The following is a 23,682-nucleotide window of genomic DNA, read 5'->3' on the forward strand; positions in this document are numbered from 1 at the left end:
TGCGTCATTTCTCTGTGACGAACACCGCGCACCTGCAGGGTATGAAAAATCCAAGAATAGGTAAACAAACATCGCGTCAGAGCGCTAATGGCTGTAATTCAATACATAATATTACATGAACAAAACACAATCTGTCAGAAATGTGATTATTTTGTAATAACACCGTCAATCATAAGATATTACACATCCCCGGGCCCGGCTAATACATTACATGTATTACAATGATTTTACCCGGAACGAACCTCCGTAGAGTTATATGGTTAAAATAACTGATTACGTAATATTGATCAATACGTTTTCGCTATGATTAATCTTTTTATCTTTTGATTTTGTGTATATTGATGTCATAAATGAAATATTTTTAAGATTTATAATTTCTTTATCGATCATAAAATAAATGTGTTTCTTTTAATTTGAAACAATATTAGATTGTGACCGAAGAATTTATGTTTATTGAAACAACTTTAAGAACAATAGAGAACAGAAACATTATAAAGATTTACAGTTTATCAATGTTTAGTTTGATGCGAAAAAGCAAAAAAAAAAAAAAAAAAAAATGCCACACAAAAATGATACTTCGTGATTTTATAAGATCAGAAAACGGGAATAAGCGATATATGTGAATAACAAAAATAAATTGATATGTATACATGTTTATGTAAGAATACACACACAATCTCAACAATAGAGAAAAAAATATATATCGAGGATAAAGATATTCTATATCGAACCCCCCCCCCCCCCCAAAAAAAAAATAAATAAATAAATAAAATATAAATGAATTAATGATGAAAACTAATAATAAAATGATGGACCAAAAATAGGCATACAGGATTCATCAAGGTTTTGAAATATTTAAGCAAAATTAATACAAAAACACGCAAAAAGAATATAATAAAGATAATAAAAATAAATCCCCATGAGATTACTGTTGAGTATTGATTGCAATATTATGTAAATTAATGCTTTGTGTATTTAGATTAGCCTGGGGACATGCTACGTGAATTGCTATTATGAATCACTGAACCGTGATTTTGTTAATTGCTTATTTGATGGACAAAGAATCGTGTATTTCCCGCCGCTGGTATCAAGTTTAATTTGATTGGTTTATAGATCATTCACAGGTGGTTGCGTGTATCAGGAAAGCGCTTCGTGAAATCGATTATATGTATTGAAAGCTGAAAGCGTCGGCAGTACACAGATTGTGTTTGGGGTGAAAGGTGAAAATGGCTTTGGTTTTGAACACGACAAAGGAGTTTTGCACAGGTAAAATTTTATGAATTTACTAAAATAAGGATAGAATTAGTTTTAAAAATTGCAAAAATATATGGTTTTAATGTCTTTAAACAAACTGGTTAATTTATAACACAGAAAGTTGATGTGTTGCAAAGGAAATCTTGCAAAATAGTTGACGGAGTTACATTGTTTACCTGTTGAAAAGCCATGTGACAAAGTTTACTAAACTTTAGACCCTTTGTTTGTACATCACCCGAGTTGAACTTTGGTAAATGCAAGCTTGTTTTTATCATTCAAGACTATGAAATACATTGCAAATGAAATACAGATTTACTTTTTAATAAATATTGCCGCAATTTAGCGCCCAAATTCTATTTTCAAACAATTAAACCGCGGTAATTAATCCGCACAATAATGGGAACAATGGCTTTTGTTCCTCTTTGTAATTTAAATTTCCAAACTTATGAGACAAAAGATATTTTTAAACAGACGCTTGTTGATAAAATGACTCATTAGAAAGAAAATAAAAATACAGAAAGTTGCATTGTTTCACTTTCAACTTATTTAAAATTGAAAACTTATATATTGTAATGAAAAAGAAAACATGGGGAGCTTTTGTAATTAAAACGAAAACATGGGGAGCATACACTTTTTGTAAAGAATATATTAACAATTATTTTAAAAGGTACAGCAAAATTAATTATTTGTACTACTGAATTTTTTTTATATATATTCACATTTCTATTCACTCCAGATTTGATTTTATGATATAGTACCGTCCAAAAATGATGACGTCTTGATAGGCTATTATTATTTTTTTCTTTGACGCCTTACTTTGACGTCATAATGCCAAACTCATATTTTCAGTTGGACTTTGAGAGGGAATTTACTGCTTTATTAAAACGTTAAGGCTAAGCTCGAAGTAAGGCGTCAAAGAAAAAATTATAATAGCCTTTCAAGAAAAATCAACAACAAAAATCCATCAAATAATTCAAAGACCTCTAAACAAATTTTTTTTTTGAAAAATCAGTATGACCAACCCGTGAGGACCAACCAAGGGACACATTTTTTTTCAAGATTTTCCAGTGAAAAAAAATCCCGTTTTTAAAAAACGATCAATAATCAGACAGGGGACTTACTAAAATGACTGATTTATAAATCACTCATTTAAGGCCAAAAAAATATATGTCTGTTTACCTGACTGACCCTAAGCCATTTTATTTCCGTCGTAAAGTGAAAAATAAACTGAACTCGTGTTAAAAGTGAAGAAAGTGTTGCCTGATACATTCCAATGTTCATAATCATCAATATGATAGCTGTTTTAAGGAAATGTTGCGACTCGTTTGATGAAATAAACATTTTGCCGCCATTTTTTCCAAATCTATAACAAAGGGAAATAATCAAATCATTAAAATTACGGGTAAACTCGGCCCATGATCAACTCCAACCACGACAAGACAAAATCTACCCTATTTTTTTTTAAAGCATTGTAACCTTAATTAGACATATAGTTTTTTGGCCTAAGTACAAAACTGTAAAAAATTTGTCATTTTGTGGTTTACATAAATTTCAAACATACAGTTTTAGATTATATCTAATTGTAAGTAAAATTGAAAAAAAAAATACTTTTTTTATAGCCTGGTTTATGCTTTTGGTGCATTCACTCAGCTATAAATTTGATATTTGTAAAAAAAAAATGCTAAATGAAGGCTCTTAATAATAAACTAATTATTTTTTCACAGATTTTTCCAACCAGTTGGAGTAATTTTTTGTAAAATTCAAGGTTTTTTCTCTTACAGATTATGTAATAAAATTTTATTATTCATGATCAAAATATTACTGTTCCTGGGTGTTGAAATTAGTGGGGATATTTAAAATTATAATACTCGCATGACTCCAAACAATTTTTTTTTTAAAGAAAACAGAGGTATGACTGATACTAAAAGAAGTGATTTTCATGTCATTATCCCAAATTTGGTACAAGGTCATCACCTGACATGACCAGCCATCATATCAACACAGAATTTTAGAAACATCATAAGTAGTGTATATTTAAAGCAACAATAATATTAAATCAAATAGTCTAGTGATTTATTTGTACTACTGAAATATAGGAGATTACTTAAAAAAGGTAACTCTTACTTCCAACATTTCTGGTCAAATGTTACTTGAATCAGTGATATAAAAATCACTCATTTAAGTAAGTCCCCAGACTGATACGCACTAAAATATATATTCAAAATGTATATAATGTTTTGGTTTAACTCTTGATGGTCAACAGTTAGAATTTTTCAGAGATGTTTCCTCTATACGTCCATCAGCTTATTTAATATTTAACAAAACAGGCTCTAAATGTTTTATCTCTGACTTGTTACACCCTATTTGTTCAAGAAATAGAGAAAAATTGGCCATACATAAAAAAAGAGAAAATTTTAAGAAAATTAAAAAAAAGAATAAAGATTCACAAATAGAGACAAATAAAATGGCCTTTAAACAAATAGAAAGAATACACTAATAAAGACCCCATTCAAACCCTATAATAATTCCTTGACAACATTAGTCTAGAATTTTAGTATATTGAAGGATTTTTTGTCTTATTTAAAAATATGCTTTAAATTGTAAAAATATTAGAATTGGCTCTCGCCGTGATATAGCCTTTTTGTGCTCATGCGGCGTAAAGCAACCAACAATCAATCAATCAATCCTTGCCAACAAAGAATACAATATAATATTATAACCATCATAACCATGGTCATGCAATGGTTAGAATAGACAATAAATACTATTTTTGCTGATTTATACTTTGTTAATTTTATAAAATTTGTGGTGAAATTGACAAACAGTCAGTGAAAAACTTTGAAATGCACAAGCTTTTCTGTTTATGCTTTGAAATAATCAACTTTTTTTGGTAGCAGAATACTTTAAACTTTCATAATTGTTTTGCCTGACATATACATGATAATTTAGCAAAACTTAAAAATTTATTAAAATCTTTATACTGCAATCAGCCTGTTTGCTAGAAATTAGTTTTAGCCCATTTTATGAACATTGACAGATACTGTACAGTTAAAGATTATACTTAAAATTAGAAAAAAATATTGTGTGCATTTATATTATTGCGGTTTTGTCATTTTGAATTTAAATGCAATTTTGATATTTGCGATATTGAGAAAAATCCTCTTTAATTCATATAAAAAAGTCAAAATGTGAGTTTAAATTATTGCGGCTATAACCCTGTTGCATTTTTTGCAATAACGAAAACATCACAATAAATTCTGAATTTACAGAACTGTAACTTTAAGTAATCACACTTTATGTCCCTAGTCATGTATGTGTTCCTTTTATTTTACAAAATTTAATTATGTTATTTTGGTTTTACAGACAGAAATAACCCAGACAGTGGAGGTACAGACAATAGTCAATCATTTTCGCAGCAGGATTCAGTCCCAGACAGGGAACCAGGTATGTCTAGTATTTCACAACAATATTTACTTACAGTCCTTAGATTTGCATAGCCTATTCTTCCCTCTGTCAGTCCTGCTTCAGTTTAAAGTTTTTGGTAAAGTTATTTTTTTATGAAGTCCAATCAACTTGAAACTTAGTACACATGTTCCCTATGATATGATCTTGCTATTTTAATGCCAAATTAAGAGTTTTTACCCCAATTTCACGGTCAACTGAACATAAAAAATAAACATAGAAAATAATAATGTGATAGGGGCGGGGCATCCATGTACTATGGATACATTCATGTTTTATCAAGTGGTTTTATCTTCATTATCATGATTATTATATATGTTCCCCCGCCTGTTCAGAACCCATAAAAAATAAATCTAATAACTATAACTTTATATGAACTTAAAGAGGTAAAAACTTTGTCAGAAGTTTCATTGGTTGTTTCCATGGTTTCCATGTATTTTAAAATAAGTGATCTTTATTCAAACTTGTGAGGTTTAAATATAAAAAAAAGGTTTTCGTGTTTGAAGACATCATCAATAGAAAGGAAACTCGCATTGATATTCTGCGTAAAACAATTTAAAATAATTGAACGATTGATTTCTAGGAGTTGCCATCTATTTATAGAAATTACAAAAACCAATATGCAATTTTATTGTTTTATTTTTCAGGAACTTACAAATGCAGTTTTTGTTCGAGTAACTTTTCGTCATTATATCACCTACAGTGCCATCATGTATACAAACACTCTTCAATAATGAACAATGGTAATCATTGTAACAAAGTGCATAATACTCAACTAGACTCTCAACCTTTAGACTTAAAAATGGCAGCATTCAATTCCCAAAGAGTGAGTTATGACTCTTCACATGTCATGGAAAAGCCTGTAGTATCAGAGTCTGGTGCCTTAGATCTTTCGACTGTCAGAAGCAGAGTGGTTTCTGAACCGAAGCCAGAATATAATCAAGTTTCGTCAAGTGTCAATAACGATGTCATTGAATCAGATAATGAAGATAGCGATAAGTTAGTTATAGATACACAACATGAAAATACTACAGAAAATGATCGCGATGAAGATACATCTGAAACCAACCAATCAAATGCTCCGCTGTCTCATCACGCTAAAAATGGAAAGCAAAACTCATATAATAGCACTTACAACTCACAGTATGATAAATGTGAAACACAGCATTCATCAATCCGTCCAGAAACTGACATTAGAACTTATGATAAAGTTCCTTCCATTGAAAGGCAGCCATTAGACTTCAGGTCTAAGTCCCCACAAAGAAATAATACTCATTTTTCCGAACTTACTAAACCAGGTGACACTAGTGGTTATCCTCCGTATTATAATCCACCAATAGATAATCAATCCTTATTGAACATGATTCCACCAATGCCGAACATGGGGATGATGGGAAATTTTCAAATGCCATTCGGATTCTCTCCATATATGATGATGCCACCAAATTCTTTTATGCCACCTGCCACAATTGGTGGTATGCCTGAAGGTAGATTTCAACTACCAATTGACTCTTTCCCGAATTCCATGAATCCTACAATGCCTTACAACCCTAACTTAAACTTACAACCCAGTAAAGTAGGACCAGTAAGGAGAAATTCTGGAAGTAAGTCGAGATCAACATCCAAAAATAGCGAAATAACGAGTAAACAAAAGGACGTTGTTGAAATCTATCAGTGTAAAACATGTAGCAGAAAATTCTCGCAAGTTGGAAACTTCCACAACCATATGAAAACTCATGAATCTAAAGTATGCTCATGTGGAATTTGTGAAAAGGAATTTAGTGATAGCTATGAACTTCAGCGACACATGAGAAATACTCATACAGGAAGTATGCCGTATAAATGTGAGCAGTGTGATCGTGAATTTAGTCAGTATAACAATTTACGTCGTCATCTTCGTGTGCATAATGGTAAAAATTACAAGTGTCATCTGTGTGGTCGCACATTCAATGAAGTGTTTTATTTAGAGATGCACATGGGGTCACACACTGGTGAAAGGACATACAAATGTGGAGTGTGTAATGCAGCATTTAGTGACAACGCAGAATTACAAAAACATGTCAAAACACATAGTGCTGAGGAATTACACACCTGTGATGTGTGTGGAAAGTCATTCAGTAAGGCGTGTGTGTTACGTCAACATAAGAAGATGCACAGCGGTATACGTCCATTTAAATGTGATGTTTGTGACAAGTCTTTTATACATCGACATCATCTGACGATTCATTCTCGTATGCACAGCACAAACAAGCCATACATTTGCAAGATATGCAAGAAGGAATTTGCTCAGACAAGTCATTTATACAAACATATTCGTCAGCATACAGAGCAACCAGGTGTGACTGAAGCCATGATCCACGAATCGTTAGCACCAATACTAGATAAATTAAAACAATCAGGTGATTCTCCAATATCTTCACCATCCATTGATTCTAGTGATGAGAAAATATCAGATGTTGTTAACAACAACATCAAACGAGAAAAAGATTCAATGGAGGAAAGTAATTCAGGGGAAGTAACTGTCCAAAATGAAATGAAATTATCTGAAAGCTCAAAGCCGGAGGAAGCAGGTGAAGAAATGGAGGATGTTTCTGGAGACGAATCTGAACTTTCAAAATCTGCAGGGGAAAAGACACTAGAATTTGTAAAAGAAACGATGGTTAACAAAGAGCAGAAGGATATTAAATCCATTGAAGTTGAATTGTGTGAACAGAAAATCAATCAACCTCCTCAAACACTGCAAGCCACACGTATAGATGTCACCGAAGTCATGAAACATAGTCTTAAAGAAGTTGAAAATTTATTTCATCAGCACAGGCAGAACAAAGAAGGGGGAAATACTCATGATGATTTACATGACAAGAAGTCAGAAAGTTATGAATCAGATGACAATGCATCAGACAAAACTAGTGTCTCGTTAGCCTCAAGCTTGTCGGAGAGACGATATCTCAATAGTCCTAACTCTGGTTTGCCCTATGATGAACAATGCTTAAAGGAGAGTTCCTTACCCAGAATTCCAGATTATGGTCCCCAGTATCATGAAAATAGCACTTTGAATCAAGACCATAATGAAGAAGCCAAACTTAATACCAGTTACCATTGTGACAAAGTACAAGAGAAGTGTAATGAAACTGACAGATATTCTCCCATAAGTCAGTCTGGTGACTCATTGTGTGAAAGTGACTTCCGATCTAGGAGTAACTCTGCCTCTGAAAATCTTGTGCCTAACTATAAGCCGACATCTTCAGCATTATCACCTAGAATAGTATCCTCTGAAAATATACTGAAGGAGCAACTCATTCCTAAAGATAATTGTCTTGTAGAAGAGACCAAGGTGGAAATTGTGATGCCACCAAAGAAACGGAAACGATATGCATCCCGTCAAAAAAAGAAATCTCAAGATTCCGTGGACATGATAGAAGATCAGTCGGCTGACCAATCAAAATATCCTCAGATGATACAGCCAATGGCAGCAGAGGCTCAACAAATGTACTTTCTTCAGCTCCAGCAAATGCAGATGGCGCTAGCTGCAAATGTCATGGCTGCACAAGGCATGATGATGCACAGTGAACAGATGAAAAACCAAAGAGGTATTCCGAATGGATACCAATATAATTCTGACACAAATGATCTCCCTTTAGTTAGACAGACTCCGTCAGGAACTCCAATGAAAACTAGTCTTCCATTTCCATTTAACATAACCAAAGACAGTGGGCCTCTTGAATACCCAAGAGGAAGCCCTATTCAAAATGGCAGCATAATTAATCATTCCATTGCAAAAGCCGGTTATTCATAATTTATTTTTTATATTGTTTACATTTTAAAATGTTGAATTTGATTTTTTGGTGTTTTTGCCAATATAATTGATTATTGAATATAACTTTTTCAAATGTAGAATGTTATTGTTATAATTAGAATTTCAGGATTTTTTCAGTTAATATTGATACATGACATATATAAGTAAATTAATTTGTTTTTACATTTGAAGTCAAAGATTGATTTTTCAAAGTGATGAAAATAACACCAGAAGCTTTACTAGTGTATTTTTATTATTAATATAAGAAAGGGGGTTAAAGTGTGTTTAAAAAAAATTAAAATTGTATGCGTATAGATAACTAATCAGTATTAGTATACTATAACTGAAATTTGTAATCCTTAAAACTCACTAAAAAATATTTAACTTGAGTTATAGGGAGGAAAAAACAAAACAAACAAAAATTTGAAATTTTGATTCCACATGTTCCATGGCCAGTTATAATGAAAATGTATGGCCAATTTTAGATTGAACATAATTAAGAAAATCACTTAAATCAATTACTTACCAAATATCCGAATTAAAATACATTCCAGACTGATTATATCTTGATTTTATCCGGAGTTTACTTGGTCCTAAATAAAACCTTTTTTTACCACCATCTCTTATGTACTCAGACCACCAGAATAAATTAACTTCAAACAGAAAACGTCCATTTAGAATATTAAGCATAGTTTGTTTAGATTAGATTGTAAATAAATGTAAATAATAACCTTCTATATTTTTTTTGCACAGAAAAACAACAGCAGCAAAATAGTTTCATAAAAGCTGAGGGGAGATAGTTTGAAATGATACCAAAGATAGATAACCCAATACTGATTATATTTAGGTGATATATTTTTAACCATTCACATGCCAAATTTGATCAGTAAGGTACACAATGGAAAGTTTTGTAGAGTTTAGAAGATTTAGACCATGAAAAATACTGTTGTTTCTGTTGATACTGTAAAAATATATGAGTGGTATGGAATATAATTCTTTTCCAATTTTTACTTAGTTCAATCTGACTTTAAATGGCCAAACAATCTTAGAGTAGTCACTTACAATTTCAGTTAGATTGGTTAGCAGAATTATATGTATTTTGTTAGGACTTGGTGTGTCCAAATATTTTTTTAAAGTATTGCCATATTAGACTGTGCCATATAAAATTGAAGTTCCAAAGAATAATACATGTGTTCAAATTTATTTGCTCAAATTACTGATTGCTATTCACGATTGTCCATTGAATTTGCTCAAGTTTTCATTGTATTTAAATGAGTGTTTATTTTTTTACAGTTGTACATGTTGTTGATATATCAAATGTAATTCATGTTATACATGTTATAGGTATAGCCTTTAAATGATTGTTAAATTTTGCATTGAAAATTGTGTTCGTAATCCAGAGTTAAACTATGCATTTTTTATTTATTTTTACAAGAATCACTCATAAAAAAAGTTTATCATTTGTATTCATCTCATCATAATATGATTAAAATCAAAAATAGTATATATTTTTGAGAAAAGCATTTTAGTCAGTCATTAAGGTGGTACCTAACAATACAGGGAGATAACTCTGTAAAATCAGCTAAACGTTTTAATTACGTTGAGTTGTTAAGGGAATATTAAGCTTCTCAATGATCAAAATTGGTGTTTGTCAAACTGCTATATAACCAGTGTAATTTTTCTGATAAAATGGTTGGTTCAAAATTTTTAAAATTTATATATTTTGGTTAAAGGGTCAAAGTAAATACTTTGTCAAAATTTTATGAAAATTTAACGAGCCAAATTAATTTGAGTGAAAGTGTTGGGTACCACCTTAAGTAGAGTGAAAGTGGACAGGGATTTGATATCATTAACTTGTCAGCTTTTGATGTCCTGTATGTGCATTTTCTTTTAAGTATGCAGAATTATTTGTTTAAGAAATTAATTGATCAATCTTGCAGTATTTTGCTGTTAATGCATCAACAAGAAACTCCTAGCAAGGATAGCTAATATGGTTTTGAACACTAAAAAATATACTTGAAACAAGTGCATTATAACATAAGAACAGTTTCATGATAAGGGTAGCTAAGTTTGTCTTGCAGCCAAATAATGAAATAGAATAGTCAATTCTTATGCAAAATCAAAATGAGATTCTCTATTTGAGAGTACTTTACATTTTACATTTTTTACCTCAAAAAGCCAAAATAATAAAATCGAAAATTAGAAAGAAGTCATTTATTACAATAAAAATCCAAATTTTGTAACTGCATACTCTTAATAAGTTGTCATAATTGTCGAGGACAAATATATGTCTCATTGTTTTATATGTGTATGTCTTTCAAGAAATTTGTTCATTCCACTGAGGTAAAGGAACCATTAGTATAGGGGTTAATGTTTGTCTGCTTGTGCTGATATACATGTTTATTTGTCTTGGATGTACATGTGTATTTGTCTTGATGTACATGTGTATTTGTCTAGATGTACATGTGTATTTGTCTTGGATGTACATGTGTATTTGTCTTGGATGTACATGTGTATTTGTCTTGGATGTACATGTGTATTTGTCTTGGATGTACATGTGTATTTGTTTTGGATGTACATGTGTATTTATCTTGGATGTACATGTGTATTTGTCTTGGATGTACATATATGTATTTGTCTTGATGTACATGTATATTTGTAAAGTTGAACATAATTAGTGTGTATGGCAAGTTGTAAATAGTCAGTCTATTTGTATTTATTTTCATATGAGGTACTTATATTGTTTATTTCCCAAGTTTATAATTGATGGTTTGAATATTACCTTGGGAAATGTATTTTGCTGGTTGGGCAAGCATTTGCAATCATCCAGCTGTGGTCCAGCATGAACTTGGGTGTATACTATTGATAAGAATTAACATTCTTTTAAAACTTTCGGCTTTAGAACAGGAAAATTCTCACGAAGGTGAATTCATTACTCCTGAACTTTGAAAATCTCTCTGGACTCATATTTTCTAAACTGTTAAGTCCAGAAAGACATCAAAATTTGTGTTCACTGTTGAACTTGCCGAGGTAAATAAATTGTGAGTTGTGGTCTTGCCTTCAAAAATTCCAATTGATACAGTCTTTTTACATAATTGATACTTAATCAAGTTGTATTGTACAATAGATGTATATATGATTGTGTGTGGATGTTTGTAGAGATAGGAGGGTAAACTGGGGTGTGGATTGAACACTCATTTTGTGCTGTTATCATGGTAGTATGAAATACACATGTTTTGTTTTGAAGTTTTAGGTAAATATGTAATTTTGTTGATAAAGAAATTCAATATAATGCTTTTAAAATCAGTCTTTTAAAGTTCAAGGTTTAAAAAAATTAAGGGTTTAAAATCTAATCCAGCACTGAGCCTTTATCTTCAAATTTGGCACATTTATATTCATCAAGGGGAGATAACAAAATATTTTGATTTTTTTTATCTGATATCTGTACTTATCTTTTTTATATGGATAAATAAGTTAATCCTAAGTTATTCTGTCAATTTTTTTTTTGAATTTAAACCATTCTAACAAAGTTACATATTGCTATACTTGTAGACTATTTTACACTGTTTTAAATAGTGGTACACACTGTTTTCATTTTCCATAAATCATCATTAGTATTTCCATTCATTGCAGACATTGACAGAGAGATTTATAAAACTTATTCTTGAAATATTGGCTTTTACTGACAAGTTTATAGATGGTTCATGTATTTTTTCTCTCTAAATTTACAATTATTGTTTGATTTTCAAAGTGGATAAATTGAAACTTGAAATGTCAGCATGAATGAATCATTTTTTTTTGGTCTATTTCTTTAATTTTTTGTTTAATTTTTGTTTACATTTTTTCTGTTTTCATTCTTTTGAACATGTTAAATACTAAAATCACCAAGATGTTTAGATCTGTAGAAAAAAAAAAAACATATTTTTTTTCTTCAGTTTTCATTCTTTTGAACATATTGAAAACTAAAAGTAAAATCACCCAGATGATTAGAACTATAAGCATGAAAAAACAGATGTTAAAGAAAACTTTTTTTTTCTGATTTAATTTTCATAATTATATATACATGATTTATAAAGAAGTTGTTAAAATTACTTCACACTCATTTAAATCATTTTTGTCAATGTGCCTTTAGTAAAATACCATATGTTGTCAACCAAAATTTAACTGCAAAGCTTTTTGCTGCAGTGGTGCAATACATATCAATAAAACGTTTTGTTGATTCAATTTGTTGTTTTAGTTTAATAAGCCATATCATGAAAAACAAATATAAGGAGATGTTTCAGTTACATCGAAGACAGCAACCCAGCAACACAATAAAAACAAGACATTTACAAGTCAACATATGTAACCTCTTAAGTGATAGCCAAATTCGATTGTTATTGAGGTTGAAATGACATAACCGAGGCTTGACTTTAGGCCTATTAGTAAAGAGCAACACTTAATGAGGTATAAAAGTAATATAAACACACATTCTGAGAGTATTGCAATTCAGTCCGCTACCAGTTAAGTTAAATTATACTGGAACAAACTGCTAACTTTATCTATAACTTGTCTATATTTGTAAACTATATAACAAATATCAAGTCAACATCTTCAATCATGACGAAAAAAAGGAAGGAAGTCCAAGGACCGTTACTATACACAAAATTATCAAAAAGGAACAAAATTCGAACTTGATATGTAATTTTTCATGATATAACAACACATAGAATATCAAATCAATATCTTCAAGCGTGAAGGAAAAAAGTGTGGAAAACTTATTTACCGGATTATTGAATGAACAGACAGACGTACAGAGTAGAAACCTCAAGTTTTGGTTGGGGACTAATTAAACATGTTTGACATACATCAAAGAGACAGCAACTTGGCAACTAAATAAAAAAGGATAAGATTGTCACTGTTGAACACAACATCCATCACTTGATTCACACAAAGCTTTTGGTTGAAGCCAAATTTGATTTAAAATTCATCAGTCATGTGATTTTTATATAAATGTTTGTTTGTACATGTACGTATAAAAAGGACAGCAACCCAGCAACAAAATTATAAGTTATTCACAGATTTTGTAATCTTCAAAAACTTGATAGTTTAAAGTCAATGGTATATAGCTTAGGTTGAAATTCTATTCATAAATAGCTGATGTGTATAAGGACCTTTTTTACCTCAAAGGACAGCAACCCATCGGATATTATTAAGTCTTCAACAATTTGATACATCTAAGGTCTCGTGTTATTGCTGAGAATTTAATAAGCCATATGAAATAATTTGAATTGAGTATGAGTTGTTTACTTTCACATTGCTGCCAGCTGGGTGTAATTGGTATGAGTTGGTTACTTTCACATTTCTGCCAGCTATGTGTAATTGATTGCATGTTCACCTTCACTGTGGGAAGTCTTTAGTTCAAATAAAATTGAGAATGGAAATGGGGAATGTGTCAAAGAGACAACAACCTGACTATAGAAAAAAGAACAAGGTCACCAACAGGTCTTCAATGTAGCAAGACATTCCTGCACCCGGAGGCGTCCCTCAGCTGACCCCTAAACAAATATACATTGTATACTAGTTCAGTGATAATGAACGCCATACTAATTTCCAAATTGTACACAGAGGCTTCTGACTTGGGACAGGCGCAAAAATGCAACGGTGTTAAACATGTTTGAGATCTCAACCCTCCCCTATACCTCTAGCCAATGTAGAAAAGTAAACGCATAACAAAAAATCCGTCAGGGTGATACCAAAGAACTTTGAATTGATATTTGCTGCTTCTCCACTAAACACTAGATATTGAGTTGTAAGAAAAATGACAAATTGTCTTTGAATCAGGGAAAGGTGACATTACTCCTGCAGACTGTTACCTTGTGTACTAGCACCTTCAACTTCCAGCTCAGTACTTCTATCTTGTACCAGGTATAGTTAATACTTTTATTAAACAGTTTTTGTCTTGCATATAGTCCATGGACACAGTTATCATCCTTTGGTTTTCGTTGTCTACGAATATAGTTCCTAGTGTAAACAGTGTATAACTTGCATGTTTTATTTGATACACTTTCCCAATCTATTTCTTGATATTAAATGCTTGAAATATTAAGTAGGGGATGTAATTACATGTTAAACAAATTTGAGTGCTGAATCTTTATGTTAAGTAGTGATTTTTGGTCCAGTTCAAAAAGGTCAAATTTTATCACGTCTGAAGCTGTTAAACTAAATTTTACACCCCCTTAACACAGAATTGTCAATATTTTGAGTTAGAGCCGGTAGAAGTTTCTATAATTTTTTGATATTATTTGTCTCACTGGTAGTACACTACACTGTAAAAAATCTTTTTGAGAAAGAGCAGGTGCGATTTTTTTAATTTGAATTTATTGTGTTCTCAGGCCATATGCATTTAATTTGCCTTGGACCATAAAATAGTCCATCAATCATCATCTATGTTTGGTGGAGAGTTGTCTCATTAGCTATTATATCTCACCTTATTGTACAATTTACTTTATATATAAACTTTTCTCCAAACTTGTAATCATTGAATAGCCTTTCAATTCTCTGATACTACAAGACCTTTTATGAGTGATGATTCAATATCCTTTTCATGTGTTGATTGGGTGGCAAACATTGTAGCAATGTGCCTACAAAAGTTCCAAATGAGTTCATTGGAAAATCACCATTTATTTTGATGCCCCACCTACGATAGTAGGGGTACATTATGTTTTCTGGTCTGTCCATCTGTGCGTCCTTCCTTCCGTCCTTGCATCCGTCTGTCCCGCTTCTGGGTAAAGTTTTTGGTCAAGTAAGTTTTTAATGAAGCTGAATTCCAATCAACTTGAAACTTTATAGTACACATGTTCCCTATAATAGGATATTTCTAATTTTAATGCCAAATTAGATTTTTTACCCAGTTTCATGGTCCATTGAACATGTAAAATGAAGTGGGAGTGGGGCCTCCGTATACTTTGGACACATTCTTGTTGTATGAAACAACATTGATAATATCAAGCTGAAAGTACCAGATATTAAACTAAACCAACTCATCTTAAGTGATTTATTTACAAGTGTAGAAAAATTGAAATTTCCTTTAAAAAACCACATGAGGATACATACACAGTACTTATTGATAGCAAGAAAAGATGTGGTATGATTGCCATAGAGTCAGTTTCCACCTGAGACCAAATTAAGGCCTTCAACACTTTAGCAAAACCATAATGAATAGCAGGCTATAAAAGGCCCTGACATGACAAATGTAAACCAATTTAAACAGTTTCCTTGTGATTAATTGCTCCATCTTCAATAAATCTTTTATTTATAGACATAGTTAATAGATACTGACCATCACAGTAAATTTCTACATCTATGATTGGCCAAACAATTACAAATAGAACATTAGTTGCTTCTCTGCCAAGGATATGGTATTTCAATTAGAGCAAACTATGACTTGCTTGGAGTCTGAATATTGTTTATGGATAGGATGTCATTTCTTCCTGCAGACTGATTTATTGATATGTTTATTAAAATATGTCAGTGCAGTGATTATTTCTAATATCAAATTTTAATTTACTAAGTCCCATTCAGTATAAGGGGACAACCATTAACCTTTCTCTGGGCAGGACGACTTTTCTAAAATGGATAAATTTGTCTGGTAAGAACTGAAAATGAATAACTTTGCAAAAGACAGGATATGAAAACGAATATTCTGCTACACAAAATGCTGGAAACAAATGTGATCAACAGTGAAAATAAATTGTCTTGTGGTGAAAGCCATGGAAAAAAATGTGCATGTGCAGCAACAGATTGAATTCGATGATCAAGCTAGAAACAATCCTAGCCCCTGCCCCACTATTATAGTGAATATGTCTACCAATAAACACAAACAAAACAAATACAAGAAGTAGTTTATTCATAAACAATTTAGATAACTCAACATACATTATAACAGTATATGTACAAAAATCATAAATTCTTGCAACAAACTTGGCCATATCAATTGTGAGAAAATTATTTAAGAATAATAACCTGATACAAAAAGTCTAATAATCTTACATGCACACAACACATATCCTATTAAAAAATTAACTATATAATAATATCAAGTTTTTAATGTAGTGTTATTAGTTCAGAGATGAAATTTTCATTTAAGCCCCCAAAAAATACTGCCATGAGTTTAAATGTATGTTAACTATTACCACCTGCATTATAAGGGGAGATAATTCACATTAACAGAATTATCTCCCTTTGGTAATATTTCTTATTACATCCTACAGAATTTTTATTTCTTAATTTAAAGGTTTTTTCTGTAAATAACTTTTTTTTTCTCTCATCAAATGATTTGAAACTCCCATACCAAGTGATGCTCAAAACAAAAATAATATGGATTATTAGTTGTTTTTTTTTTTTCAAAATCTGATCCAAAATAATAACTTCTTAAATTTTAATCATCATGGAGTAAGCAAACAGTACCTTCTGAAATTCATATTCAATATTATAATTAGCAGATTAGGTAATGAACAGATGATTCTTCTTCAATTGTAATTTCAATTGCTATATGTTACCTATGCATCAAATTTTGCAATAAATAGGAAGCATATATTGAAATAATTACGTTATATATTTTAAATGCTTTGTCTTGAATAATAAATCTGTTATTCACAGAAAATAAATACAAACTATCACATAAAATTTATACATCTTATATCTACATCTAAGATATGTCAAACAATTAAATATTGAACAAGTATAAAACTTCAAATTTCAAGCTATTATCCAAAATTTGTTAAATAAAAAAAATATAAATAATAGATAACCAAAAGAGTTTTTTTTAGTTAACAAGTAATTACTAATAAGAAAATAAAAAAACTGTTCTAAAAATATTTGAATTATTCCTCATCAAATGTTGTAACAATCATTGTCTCCATTTTTTTTTTAATATATTTAATATAAAGGTTAGAAGATTAACTCTAACAGTACTATCATCATCAAATTCATTAAGTAATATTTCAATCATTTTTTTTATATAACTAATCTTATTTTGTAAAACATTATATTCACTGCAGGAAAAATTATTTGTGAAATGCAGATGGAACAATCTATTACAAACACATTTCAAATTTACAGAGTTATCTCCCTCTATTTAGGTTTACATCATCACATGATATTCTATGAAAAAAAAATCATCAACAATACAATGATTATCATTTTGTAGACCAGACTGAGACACATGTTTCATCTACAAAAGACTCAATGTTTAAATAAAAGATGAATCATTTAAACTGTCAGATAAATTTCATCAAATTAAATTCATTCTCAGCAGTTTTTTTCATTGCAAAATTTTAATCTGAATGACATGAATAATACTAATTATACCATAATTCATACAAAAAATGTGAAAATGTTACACCAACCTCTACATACAGTGCTCGGTCATATTACAATAACAAAATATAAAACTAGCACATCTAATATCAATATTATAGTCATTGGATTTTCTCAATCATACATATGCATACATAAACACTCACAGTTACAAAGTAAATACAACTTTAGTCTTATTGTACTTAGAAATAAAAGTTTAGCAACAATATTCAAATCTTTATAATATATTAAGTTTTTTGCATAAGGCCATAATAAATAATAGGTTTGTTTGCCCAAATGCTACCTACCCAGAAAAAAGCTGCCTACTCAATTTTTTTTATTGTCCTGATTTGAAGAAGGTTTTTTTTAATCAAATAGGCATGAAGACTAATAAACATCTGATACTTCAATTTCTTTTTTTGAAAAAAAAAGAAAATGCCTACCTACCTACCCACTGTCTCAACCTTTGGGTAGGGTTTGGGCAAACCAAAATATTTTTAAGTGTGACCTAATCATGAAATCAAATATCTAAATTTCTCTAATTCTTCGTCAATTTATCCCTTTCTGCACCAATTGTATAAAAAAATGTAATCAACGTGTGGTTCGTTTGATCTCAGTTCTTCATTGGTTAAAATCCGATTATGACGTTGAATTTTCTTGTTTTTCTCTGAATTTCCTATTGTGACGGCATGAAAAAAGGTGACCATGTCTGATGACGTCACATAGACAGAAAACATCTTTTAGCAGATCAGTCGCAAAGAAGGACTAAGTTTGCCTGCATATTGTTTGAAAATCATTAGAGAAATAGATTCCGCCACCAAATCTTGTGTAATACGATATTTATCCACTCTCGACAGTTAAATTTTAAATATTTAAAACGCTAGACGAGCCTTGCGTTTTAAATTTGAAAATTTAACTGTCGAGAGTGGATAAATATCGTATCACACTTGATGCAGTGGTAGAATCTATATCTATACAAATTTTTTTCTCAATCCACATTAATTAGTACCCCTGACAAAATGGACCTACAGTGCTAATTTTTTATATTGTGTAGTAAAAAAAAATCTGGATTTGTAGAAGGTAGGTCTGTCTTTCCATTTTAACAATAAATTTTAAACCTTAAACATGAAAACTGTTATGGGAAAAATCAATACAAAGTTTTATAAGTAAAAGGAAGGAATTTTTAAATAATGTTTGCATAATCATTCATACCAAGATATAAAATATGAATCCAAAGATTCAAACATTTAATTGTACATTTAGTCAGACCATGTATGCTTCAAATTGAAAACAAGAATGTGTCCCATTTACACGGATGGCCAGAAAACATTATGCCCATTAATGGGGCATACAAATTGCAAGATATATCAATAAACAGTGAGGAACATACAATAAAAGGTTATACATAGTAGAAGTACACACATACACATAAGAATTTATGAAGGTATAAAATAAAGCACAATATTTTTTTCAATACTGGTTAACTACAGAAAGACATTAATCCTTACATTTTGATTTGGTTTCAAAGTACACAAAAAAAGTTTGGTATATATTCTTTTAATTTCTACACACAAAAAGATAATGAAATTCATAGCCAATGTCAATGTTTTGTTACAAAATCAATAGAGGCTTTTCTATTGGTGTTTAAATCCATTTACAAGTTTCATTTTTTTATCGTGATTTTAATATTTAGAAAAGAATGTCCCTCTTGAATAAATTATTCATGTCGGATTTCCATTTTTTGATAGAACCTTCCCAATCTCCCCAAAAAATACAAAACAAACCCCCCAGCAAAATAACAAAAACATGTAAGACTATACAAAAACAAGAACAACAAAACAAAACAAAAAAAATCATCAGAACAACAAGAAAACTAGGTAATGGGCTTCAAGAGACCATTATATACAAAAAATATGATGAAAATAAAGTAAAATTAATTATAATCAACCAGTACAACATTTTCATTCAAATGAACTTGGCTGAAAAATCAAAACAAATTTATATATTAATGTTACAAATAATAATCAACCTCAAACCGCTATTGTATCTTTTCATTGCTATATATTGAACACACATTGTACAGTATAAATACAGCCATAATAAAATTAATTCCAAAATTCTGATTCCTGTTCTTACATCCCACAATATTTTCATTTTAAGAAGTAATGTTTATCTTATCTTACGCTCTTACAATTTAAAATGCCCATCCATCAAAAAAAAAACAAAAAAAAAACAAAAAAACTAAGGAATTAATTTTAAATGACCTTTAATAAATTCATATAACATTAAATATCAGCTGCATTTTTATTAATATCACATAATATGGAATGGTATAATTCTACTAGTACATCACATTAGAGTGAAAGGTCACTTCAGGGGTCAAAATCAACCACCTACAAATATGTACATCTATAAACTTGATTTAGGCTATTCCAAATGAATGTTTTGGGAGGGGAGGCATTTAATCATTGGACATGGGTCGCAACATGTTGGTATTTAGGGTGGGTTGGTGGGAGGGGGTTTAGTAATCACTCCCTACCCTCCCACATCCATTTAAATACCATATCTGCTTGTCAATAAAAACTAACTACTATATAAAATAAGGAGTCTGGTTATATTGCTTTACTTGTATATCATTATTTTAGTTTTACATGAAAAATAAGATAAGGGTTGTAGTACATTAGTTACACAAAATGGACATTTTAAAATCTAAAGCATGTTATTCTTTTTAAGAACAATTGACAATGTATATATACACTCAATACAAATGATCCCTATTTTATCTTATTAACAAGTCAATGAATCTATGCTGAGCATAAATGAAAAAAAAAATAATTAAATATTGCACCCATTTTCAATATTAGAAAAGAAATTTCTACAGATGATACATTCAATAAATTAATGCAAATTCAATATCTAATATTAAAAGTAATTGAAGGTTCACTGATTAAATAAATTTCTGACCTACAAAACAGAGGTTACTAAATTTGATTTGACATTTTTCAGACCAATTTAGATTTTATCAGACACTCTCTGACGGTGCATAAAAGTATTTCATTATCTGTGCTGATTATTTTTAAGACTGGCTAACACTCAATGTTTAATTAAAACCAATTACAAAATTTAAAAGTGCTCAGACCAAAGTTTTTCTAGCTATGTCATTATAAACATGTTTTTACATTTTAGTTTTTATTCTAAAATGGTAAAGCTACTATCATAATGTTAAACATATGGCTAGTGAGACAGAAACAAATACAATCTTGTCAATTCATGAGCAATTCTAAATAAGTGTTCCTCATCAAATTATAGTTCAATGAAAGAATTAAAAGTTTGTTTTTTTCCAGTGCACATTTTTCAGTGTTTATCCTTGGAAGCTAGTTCCATCTTTTATAAAAGTGAATTACATTAATTTCAGAATTTTTTTTCAACAAAACAAAACAAGTTAATGCTAATGTAAAAACTCAAATTTAGAAAGCATTTATTCTATCCGTCATTTCCTAAAATCACAAGAACAAATCACTAATTGTTTTTTAGCTATTCAACAATCTCCTTTATTTAAAGCATGCTAAAATTTCTGAATCCACAGTTACAGAAACTATTTCAAGTATATTAAGAATGCATAAATATGTACAATAAGTAAACTGATTAATACGTTGAGGCCATCCACTGTAATTCTGTTCGATATGCATATATTTCCATTGGTTTAAGAGACATTGTTTCTCCATTCTTAACATCTCTTTGATCATAATTCAGAGATAAAGATGTTTCTTTGGTATTTTTAAATGTTAACTCTTTGAATAAGCGAAGGAATGATATCTGAAAGAGAAAACAATATAATTAAGTACATATTATATTAGCTGAGAGGAGGGGAGGGAATCTGTACTTTAAGGTGTCTGTATGGGAGTTTTCTTTGTTGTTTTAAGGTGTCTGTATTGGAGTTTTCTTTGTTGTTTTAAGGTGTCTGTATGGGAGTTTTCTTTGTTGTTTTAAGGTGTCTGTATGGGAGTTTTCTTTGTTGTTTGTTGTTGTCTATCTGTTTTAAGGGAGTTTCGCTTCTCAGTTTCAAAGTAATCAACTTTTTAAAACACTAGTTTATATTGAAAGGGGATTAATAAAGGAATCCAAAAAGTAAAAAAAAATATATACCGCGTAGGTCACCGTGCTTGTTTTCGAGATATTAGCTATTGAAATGTTTGCGGGAAATTATTCTCTCTTGACTTTTCATAGCTTTATCATTTATAACAAGTTGAAGTTCTTAAAAACTGTTAAAAAGTATTTAGAATTTTATAAGACTTTTACAGATGGCTTATCATTATACATGTTAAAGATTTACAAAAACAAAAAGGGGGGTCACCAGGCAAATTTTTTCAAGGCATTCAAATGGATAAAACCAGAGAATTCCGAAAACCTGATGAAAAATCCAAAACATGACAAGCCAGCTTCCTTAATTATAGAGTAAAAACAAAATTCATATACATATAGTTGGTTCAGGCAAACTAAAGTTAGAGTGGCAAAGCAACAAATTCAATATTTGACCTTTTATAAAGGGACATAACTCAAATTGGAACTTGATCTGTGTTTGATGGTGATACACATTGTGTATATTAAGTTTTATTAGATTTGGTTGAGTAAATGTTTTGAATTTTTTTAATTTATGAATTGACACAACTCAAATTGGAACTTGATCTGTGTTTGGTGGCATTGTTGTATTTCATTTAGGCAAACTAAATTTAGAAATCTGAAACCAATAACAACAGTAAGCCTAATTACCACTCCTATCTTAAGAAGACACTGCATGAAGTTTGCTATATGTGAATAATAAAGAAACTTTAAAATAAAATTGATGTACAACCATGATTTTTAACAATAGTCCTCTGGGAAAATCCCTGAGAGCTCTGCATCTTAGAAGTCAATTTATGAGTTGGTCCACCTTTGATCTGTTATTCTGGACTTTTATTGCATATTGAAAATTAAAAAACATTTTTTACATTACTTCTTGTCAAAATACACCAAATAAAAAAAAAAAAAAATGTCATCCCCTACACTCTAAAAAAATCTTACCTGTCCATCTGAACTATCACATTTTAATCCACGATTAGGAAAATTACAATCAAATCCTAAATGATGAAGTAACATTGCAACATCTTTTCTCGGCTTAAATCCATGACTAGTGTCATCTTCACTATAACGTAGAGATCTGAAGTTCAATAGATGGATTTCACACGGCAAGGTTTTCTGCATTGGTTTAAAGTTTGGTAAAAGTGGAATGCTTTCCGTATCACTATTTTTAGGAATGACAAATATTGGCTGAATGAGCTGTAACGAGGTTAGATGAGCTTGAAGAGACGGAAATCCAGTAATTTTTTCTTTAGGCTGAAAAGATAAAATTAATATAGTCAGAGAACTGAATTTTTGAAAAACTTACGGCTTTTCTACCTCATGAATAGATTACCTTATTTTATTTGGCAAAACATTTAGGAATTTTTGGTCCTCAATGCTCTTCAATTTTGTCTTTTATTTGGCCTTTTATACTTTTTTGATAAAGGCAATGACTAGTCTTTTGCAGACCAAACACTTGTCTGTTGCAAATTAAAAATTTCAATCCTAGTATCTATGATGAGTTTATTCACAAATAATTAGTTTTGCGTCCTTAACACTCTTTAAAGTTGTACTTTAATTTGCGATTTCACTTTTATGATTTGAGCATCACAGATGATGCATGAGTTTTTTATAGATGAAATGTGTACAAAATTATACTCCTGGTATCTTTGATGGGTTCTTTTTTACTTTATTCTGTTCACAATTTTTTTTTTCTTGTTGAAAAGTATGGT

The 23,682-nt window shown here is 30.4% G+C and overlaps 2 protein-coding genes across 3 annotated transcripts in view; one reads left to right on the forward strand and one right to left on the reverse strand.

Moving 5' to 3' along the window:
• Positions 1 to 1,080: 1,080 nt before the first annotated feature.
• Positions 1,081 to 12,736, forward strand: LOC143052639 (uncharacterized). Of its 2 annotated transcripts, XR_012971191.1 has the most exons (4): positions 1,081 to 1,266; positions 4,618 to 4,698; positions 5,364 to 10,053; positions 10,331 to 12,736. XR_012971191.1 is itself a non-coding variant. In XM_076225706.1 (3 exons), the coding sequence occupies exons 1-3, from the start codon at positions 1,227 to 1,229 to the stop codon at positions 8,510 to 8,512; spliced, it is 3,270 nt and encodes a 1,089-aa protein (XP_076081821.1). In that variant the 5' UTR covers positions 1,081 to 1,226; the 3' UTR covers positions 8,513 to 12,736. The 2 variants fall into 2 exon arrangements, 1 of the variants encoding a protein (XP_076081821.1); XM_076225706.1 differs by having other exon boundaries at positions 5,364 to 12,736.
• Positions 12,737 to 18,067: 5,331 nt separating this feature from the next.
• Positions 18,068 to 23,682, reverse strand: part of LOC143052650 (alpha-mannosidase 2x-like) — a 39,124-nt gene continuing 33,509 nt past the window's right edge. Inside the window, exons 22-23 of the mRNA XM_076225714.1 lie at positions 22,913 to 23,224; positions 18,068 to 21,667 (exon numbers count right to left, since the gene is read on the reverse strand). Coding sequence (XP_076081829.1) covers positions 21,497 to 21,667; positions 22,913 to 23,224 — 483 coding nt within the window. The 3' untranslated portion in view covers positions 18,068 to 21,496. The remainder of the gene's footprint in view (positions 21,668 to 22,912; positions 23,225 to 23,682) is intronic.

Source organism: Mytilus galloprovincialis, chromosome 11 (genome assembly GCF_965363235.1).
Source record: "Mytilus galloprovincialis chromosome 11, xbMytGall1.hap1.1, whole genome shotgun sequence".
In the NCBI taxonomy this organism is placed as follows: Eukaryota; Metazoa; Mollusca; class Bivalvia; order Mytilida; family Mytilidae; genus Mytilus; species Mytilus galloprovincialis.

What these genes read in the sequence shown, in the direction of transcription:
- LOC143052639 (XM_076225706.1), top strand. Translation starts at nt 1,227, where the DNA reads ATGGCTTTGGTTTTGAACACGACAAAGGAGTTTTGCACAG. An exon ending in GACAAAGGAGTTTTGCACAG is followed by an intron (nt 1,267 to 4,617) that starts GTAAAATTTTAT and finishes TTGGTTTTACAG; the next exon opens with ACAGAAATAACCCAGACAGT. An exon ending in AGTCCCAGACAGGGAACCAG is followed by an intron (nt 4,699 to 5,363) that starts GTATGTCTAGTA and finishes TTTATTTTTCAG; the next exon opens with GAACTTACAAATGCAGTTTT.